Consider the following 7,700-nt stretch of genomic DNA (forward strand, 5'->3'; position numbering starts at 1 on the left):
ATAAGATATCTAATTCTTTATAATTGTTCTCTCTTGATTAATGGACTAGGATTCAAGCTAACTTCAATGGAGGAAGTTCATTGTGAGAGAATGTTCTAAATTTGTTATTCAACGGTCCATTCGGATCACATTTTTTTTTTTTTTTTAGATCTTGATGTTAAATATATGAAATTTAAAGATCTACTTTTTAGAATTTAAATATATGGGTATTAGCATATGTGTTTGAATATATAAGACAATTAATGTTTAGAAACTAAATATTTATGACACATATTTGTTTTATCAACTTTGTATATACAAACTAAAATTAAATAATTACTTAATTAAATGTAAAAAAAAAATTAACATAGTTATAAATTAAATTTAGTATTATCTAATATATTGTTACGCTAATTAATTATTTGATCACCTAAAATAAAATAAATAAATATTTACCTTAACAATAATTAAACTAACTAATTAAATTAAAAAGAATTTTAATCATTAATAATATAATTTTATATTAAATAGTTAAGATAATATAAAATATTCATAGTAAATATATTAGTTGGAGTCTAAATAATATATTTATATTTAATATTTAATAATTAATTAAAATTAATGGTAATGATTAATTTATATTAATTAATTAAATTAGATTTTTACAATTCATCTTTTATGTATGGAAATCACACCTGTATAAGAGATACTAAAAAAATTCATTTCAAATAGGTTTTATTATTCAATGAATTTAGAAATACCCAAACAAAATATATGTATATATGAAAATACATTGGCAAAATTTCTGAAACAATTAAACACCAAGTGCTTTTTTACAAGTAAATATATTTAAGTGTTACTTTGATAATAATTTTATTTTTAATTTTCTACTCATAGAAATGAAGACTATTGTATCTCTTTTTCTTCTCCTGCAAAATCTATTTTAGTGCAACTTAATGAATTGATGGCCACTTAACCATCATTTAAGAGCAACTATTGGCAATTAAAGGTATATTAAGACGAGGGATAATTATTAATGTTTAAGATCTAGATTTTAAAACCAACTGTGTATGCACCATTTTTGTTTTTCTGACAAATTAATTTTAACAAACACTCCTCACAATATAAGAATGAAAAAAAACATTTATTTTAGTATAACAATTGTAGGTTGGGGATTAAACTTTCAATCTCGAGGAAGAAAGTCATATCAATTACCACTGAGTTAAATTCACTTAAGCAAAAAGAAAAAAAACACCACCGATCAATGTATACTCTCTTTTACTTGGTCTTTTCTGTTTCTATGCGTATAGTATTAAATTATTATCAACATTCCAATATTTCAATTGGTATTTTCCACGTTTCTAAAAAGAATGAATCGATATTTTTATTTTATTTATTTTTTTAGTACAAATGGGAGTGAGAGATTTGAACCATGGACGTCTTGATCTTTTGCACACATAGATGCAGTTGAGCTAAGCTTCTATCGGTAAATCAACGATTTTATTATATCTTATAAAAATTCACAAAACACAATTATAAACCAAATGTTACTAATGCAAATATGATATAAATAACAAAATATTGTATTTGTTTAATTCTGCATTGTCGTTACTTGGATGTGCTGCCTTGGTGTCCTTCATGTAGGTATGCCTATTAGTCAAATTAAGCATGTGTTGTTAGATTGTTCTCGAGCTAAAGCTATTTCGGAGATTTGCTCCCAAGTGGAGTAATATCGACTCCTCCAAGGTTTGATAGGAAAGGGTGAGATGATGTGTTTATGGAAATTCTTGATGACTAGTACTCTTTTCCTATGTGTGAGCTTAGGCTATTTGGGAAGACCGGAAGAAGGTGGTTAAGAATCAACCTTCCACTCCTATTCCTATTTGTTATAACTAAAGTATTGAATTTTTGTCCCAATAGTCTAGGGTTGATTATCCAGCATCCTACCTTCGCATGTCTCCCTCTCCCCCTCCCCGTTTGGTAGACCTGGAACTTTCATGGCATTATGTTGATGCCTCATGCCGTTTTGGAGAGGCAATTTCAAGATGTGAAACTGGCTTTGTTTGATTTTTAGAAGCTCCCTTTGTCTCTCCTTTTGGCGCAGAGGCCGTGATCGTGCTTGGAGGTCATAGACTAGCTTCCTTCTTAGGACATTTAGCTAGTGTCATTTTGTTTGATTTGTCTAGACTAGTGGTTGATTTGTCTTTCGTCAGGTAGTTTTTAGTTTTGTTCCACGTCTATGGAATAGGACGACGGATGCACTTGCCTGTAAAGGATATACCAAATTGTCTTCTTGTTGATTTTGTAATTTCTCTACTTAACCAGTGTTCAATTATGTATCGGATTCAGATAGCCAAATTGGCATCAGATTATACTCATTAATGTAGTTTCATTTGTGATCTGTTTCAAAATATACAATAAACATTTTAACTTTGTTTAAAAAACATGAAATTTTTATTTACTAATTCAAATATTTTGATTTTATTCTAAACAATATTTATCGACAAACAAAATTTTATCTATATTTCTATCTACCGTAAAATTGAGATTTCGACTTTCAAGATATCTTCAACTTTGGTATCGTGGCCGGACCACAAAATGTAGATGTAGACCAACTAACGACCAAGTATAGCTTTAATAAGTAAGAAAAAAAGAATAAAAAGTAAAAAAAAAAAAAAAAAAAATCCTTCACCAATCACTGTTACGAAAATCTGCCCTCATTTGCTCCACCGTCGCGAAGTAATATTGGGGCTTTGGCATATGCCGCCACGTGACAACCAAATCCACTCCTCCGCCGGACATTTTCCCCTTTTCACTTCCACCGACCACCCTGCAGGTAAACTCCGGCGACTACTTCTCCGGCCAAATTCACTCTTCTCCTTATCCTTTGTACTTCTTCTTTCCATTAATTTCTATGAAACTTCGCTCCATTTCGCCTCTTCTCTTCTAATTCCAGGGCTCCCTTTTGATGGCCAAACCCAAGGCTCCGAGGCAAACCCTAGATTCTTACACTGTCAAACGCATCAACAAAACCATTAAAGGTAATACAATACGCTCCCTCTTCTTCTTTCTCCTCTTCCTTTTTTATTTGAATCTTTCACATGGTTCCATTTTCTGTCCGTTTCTGATCTTCTGGAATTTTTCGGGCTTTTGTTCTTCTTAGCCGGCGATTGCGTGCTTATGAGGCCCTCCGAGCCCTCGAAACCGTCGTATGTTGCTAAGGTTGAGAAGATTGAGGCTGATTCTCGTGGGGCGAATGTGAAGGTCCATGTTCGCTGGTATTACCGACCGGAGGAATCAATTGGCGGTCGGAGACAGTTTCATGGCTCGAAGGAGCTGTTTCTTTCCGACCATTATGACGTTCAGAGCGCTGACACCATCGAGGGCAAGTGTACGGTGCATACGTTTAAGAATTATACCAAGCTTGATGCTGTTGGAAATGATGATTATTTTTGTCGTTTCGACTATAATTCTACTACTGGAGCTTTCAGTCCCGATCGAGTGGCTGTGTGAGTGTTTTTAGTAATTGTATTGCACTGCTGATTAGATATTCTGTTCATGTTTTTGGCATTATGTACTCCTGAAATGTGATCTTTCTGACTTGACTTGACGTGGGAAGAAATTGGTTTCTGCAGATTTTCATAGTGGGTATTATTACTAGTTTAGCAGCATTGTGGTTCCAGCGTTGATTTTCATGGTTTTCTGTTTATAACTCTTATGCAGTTCTTAAATTGAAGTACCAAAATCTCTTTGAATTGATGTTCTTATTGCCTTTTCAGTTTATGCATGACATTTCTTATTTGAAGATTGAATTTTGATCAGGATTTCATTCTTTTCTACTGTATCATGTATATTGTTATATCTCACATTAGTCATTTTAACTCATCAATCTCCTTTTTGCATAGCTTTACCTGATTCTCCCGGTGCCAAATTTCACTTTATTTTATGTTGCAGGTATTGCAAGTGTGAGATGCCTTATAATCCCGATGACCTAATGGTTCAGTGCGAGAGCTGCAGTGATTGGTAAGCTGGGTGGTTATGATGCTATTGATTTCATTTGCAGCTTAACACATGCTATGAAGGTATTTATTGTTTACAGTGGTGTGCGCATGTTCCTTCTATATTCAGGGCCTATTCGAAACACAATTACAGTTAAAACAAATTCATGAAAAAATTAACCACCAATGTAATACGAACTCTATCTTGGTTTTTGGGTACTTGTATATACATTATCAGCTATTACCCTAGATTTGTGGTACTTTCAGCTTGTTATATTTTTGTTCCAGTGATGGAGTAACGAATGGAGAAAATGAAGTTTAGGAAAACAATAAATAGGAGATTAGCTAAAACATACTTGATTCAATGTAATGTTTCCATAATGCTGGATGTACTCTGAAGTGTTGAGCTTTTTGTTTTCTAATAGTCGGGAGGTGCGCATAAGATGTTACCTGGAGTGAAGATAGACACTTCACGTAAGAAAAAAACATGTTCTATAATGAAGAAGACATTAAAACCAAACATAAAATACACGGTTAGTTATGACTCTGCATTCTTGACGGAAACTGGTAGATTGAATTCTGAAGCACCAATAATCTTATTTAGTTGAAAGAAAAAAAAAACATGGTATTATAAATTTTAATTTGAAATAAGAAATGTGTTTGAGTGCAAACAATAAGCTTCCTGAGCTTATATATATATATATATATACAATAGAAACAATAGGGATGTATTTTCACCAAAAGAAGGCATAAAACATCCCAAGGGCTGGGGGGAGAGAGAAGCCCCACCCAAGAGAACTACTTACAAAGAAGGCTTCCAATCCAAGAGGTTAAAAAAAGAGGATAATTAGAAAATAAATCATTGAAACTATGACACCACCAAGAAGCATATTGAGCTTATTTATATTGAAAAAGGATATTTGAAATTTAAATGATATATGTTTCATTTAAATCTTATTTTAATTAGAACCTTCAATTGGAGAGATTTTTTTTTTTTTTTTTAAAAAAAATAAATAATTAATTAATTTTAATAAATAATAATATTTTTGTACACCGAGCCTTTTTGTAACTACACCACTTTTTGCAGCTTTTTTCAAAATTAATATTTTATATTTCTTTCTGTAATCTCCTTTGATAGACATTCTCCAGGTTTCTAGGTTTAGAAACCATCTATATGTGGTTTTTTGTAATTTCTTACTGGAAATCCCTTCGACAAGGAATAGAGAAATCCTACAGCTCCAGCTTACTAGATCGTTCTTATGGAATTTAATCTCTGGTTCGGAAGGAACAATAGGACTTTAGTGACAACTGACAAGGAAACCCATGTAGACAAATTCATTGACAATTTTTTTTTGTGAAGCCCTGAAATGGTGTAAATATACCTTTGGTTCAATAGCTATAGATTAGTTTAACTTTACAATAATTGGAAGAGTTTTTTTGTGATCTTCCCTGGTTTGGGTCCTGGTTTTTCTCCCCTTCCCATTTGTAAGTTGATATCATCTATGAAATGATCTATGTTCCCCCTCCCCTCCCTCCCCTTTCCCTTCCATTCTTTTAGAGGCTATGGGTTCAAGTCCAGCTCCCAAGTAAACTTAATAATAATAATAATAATAATAATAACAACAACAATAATAATAAAAATTTTAAAAAAATCCTGTCGGACATGATCAGCTAGTCAAGGCGTTATATCATGGACCTAAAGGTTAGATGTTCGAATCACAACCCCCCCTATATGTGATTAAAATATTTTTTTTGTCAAGAAAAAATTGTCTTTCAGAGCTGGTCTTGAGTGGGCAAAGCCTTCCTATAGATCATTGGACTGTGTCATAAGCATAATACACAAATCTCTTGTTTTATGCTTGCATATAGTCCCAATGAATAGGTTAATAATCAGTGTTCCTATAAGCTTTATGATGACCTTTCTGGATTTTGAATTGTTTGAACAGGTTCCTAATATGGGAAGATAAAACCATCAAGCAGTTTGTATTTTTGAATTTTATAATCATTTTATCTTTTACTGGTCACTGAAGTCTTTTTATTATCACTTATGAAGTCATTTACTTTTGAGGTTGTTAAATTGATGTCTGCTAAGATATTTTGTGAACCGGTGGCCTAATGTTGCTTTATACCACAAAGCCTGGATCTTAAAGCGGATGATCTTCTTGATTTAGGTTTCATCCTGCTTGTATAGAAATGACTGCAGAAGAAGCTAAAAAACTTGACCACTTCTTTTGTGAAAGTTGTTCTTCAGAGGGTCAAAAGAAGTTGCAGAATTCACAGTCTACGTCTAAAGTTGCAGAGACAAAGGTATTTGTCAAGCTCCTGAAAATAAATGCTCTTTGTTGAACTGTTTGGGTTTTTTGTTTTGGTCAAACTGCATAAGGTAATTCTACGATCTACGTTATGATATTTTAAACTACCTCCTGTTTGATGGATCCTTAAGGTAGCAGGTAAAAGTCATGTCATGCACATAAAATTTTTTGTTTTTGGTTGAAGTTCATTATTATCTTTAGATATTTCTTCCTCATTTGGGCGGTAGAGTAGGTAGAGCATTATGGGGAAAAGAGTTAAAATGAACATGAGGAAATCATTTGCTTAACTAAAGCCAACTTAAGTTGCCCAGTGGTCAATAAGGGTAATGTAAATAATAAAGTGGATTAAAAAAATAGGTCAAACTATGCCGGCCATCTACTTAAAATTTAATATTCTACGAGTGTCCTTGACAATCAATGTGTTAGGGTTAGGCAGTTGTCTTGTAAGAATTGTCAAACTGTACACAATCTAGCTTGACTCATTGGTATATAAGGAAAAAAGAAAAGCTTGGAATGTTAGTTGTTGCTAGCTGCATACGAATCGGAATCAGATTACTTGGTTCGGGTGTTCATTTTGGTAGTTTTTACCAAGCTTATATCGTGGTATTATAGTGTACTAATTGTTAGGGATGAATGGCCGTTACTTTCGTACTGTGGGATTATGGTTGTCCTCATGATGAAATGTTTTAATTTCAGGTGGATACAAAACGACGCCGGAGGTGACAATAGTGTAAATAAACAAAATACGGTGACTTAGAGTCGTTAAGAACCAATCAGAGCTTCTAACTTTCTAATGAGTTGGAACAAGTGCATAGATGTAGGATAATGTAAATACTAGTTCTAGTGTGTTCAACATTCATTGAAGCACGTAGAGAGACTGGTTTGAAATGTATTGAAGTATTTTATTTCAAATGGAGCAAGCCAAACCAAACCCCCCCTCCTTATGTGAAGGTTGCAGGGTTTGTTTCATTTCCTCAAAACTCCTAAACTTTTAACTTTTCTAGAATCCATTTTTCTCATTATTCTTAGCTTATGCTGATGTATAGGTGAAATATCTATCAAGGGCAGTAGGAAGTAGATTTTCATGTAATTATTTGGTTGCAAGTTAATTGGATTGGGCTTCATTAGACTGGAGACTCTAGTGTGTCCCAACCTCCCACTTGTAGAAATAACAAGTTTTATTTGCATTTTCATTTCCCCATTTTCCTTTTTATTTCTCATCAAATGTGACATCTAGAAATCTTAGCTATTCTTAGCATGATACCGAGGAATTTGATTGCTATTACTGAAAAAGCATGAATCGTATGCTTGCGTATTTGTTCATCAATCAAATCAAATATGTAAGTATTGGAATGATAGTTGAATTATAAATGACGGATATGTAAGCACGATAAATTATTTGTTGTTATGT

The 7,700-nt window shown here is 32.9% G+C and overlaps 1 protein-coding gene across 1 annotated transcript; it reads left to right on the plus strand.

Annotated features, from left to right (window-relative positions):
- Positions 1–2,617: 2,617 nt before the first annotated feature.
- Positions 2,618–7,490, plus strand: LOC120078793 (chromatin remodeling protein SHL-like). The gene is made up of 6 exons (XM_039033111.1): positions 2,618–2,815; positions 2,936–3,020; positions 3,143–3,488; positions 3,934–4,002; positions 6,149–6,284; positions 6,986–7,490. Exons 2-6 carry the CDS (start codon positions 2,948–2,950, stop codon positions 7,010–7,012), a joined length of 651 nt encoding a protein of 216 aa, XP_038889039.1. The 5' UTR covers positions 2,618–2,815; positions 2,936–2,947; the 3' UTR covers positions 7,013–7,490.
- Positions 7,491–7,700: the final 210 nt, after the last annotated feature.

This window comes from Benincasa hispida, chromosome 5 (genome assembly GCF_009727055.1).
Source record: "Benincasa hispida cultivar B227 chromosome 5, ASM972705v1, whole genome shotgun sequence".
NCBI classification, from domain to species: Eukaryota; Viridiplantae; Streptophyta; class Magnoliopsida; order Cucurbitales; family Cucurbitaceae; genus Benincasa; species Benincasa hispida.

What these genes read in the sequence shown, in the direction of transcription:
- LOC120078793 (XM_039033111.1), top strand. Translation starts at nt 2,948, where the DNA reads ATGGCCAAACCCAAGGCTCCGAGGCAAACCCTAGATTCTTACACTGTC. An exon ending in AGTCCCGATCGAGTGGCTGT is followed by an intron (nt 3,489 to 3,933) that starts GTGAGTGTTTTT and finishes TTTATGTTGCAG; the next exon opens with GTATTGCAAGTGTGAGATGC. An exon ending in TGCGAGAGCTGCAGTGATTG is followed by an intron (nt 4,003 to 6,148) that starts GTAAGCTGGGTG and finishes TTCTTGATTTAG; the next exon opens with GTTTCATCCTGCTTGTATAG.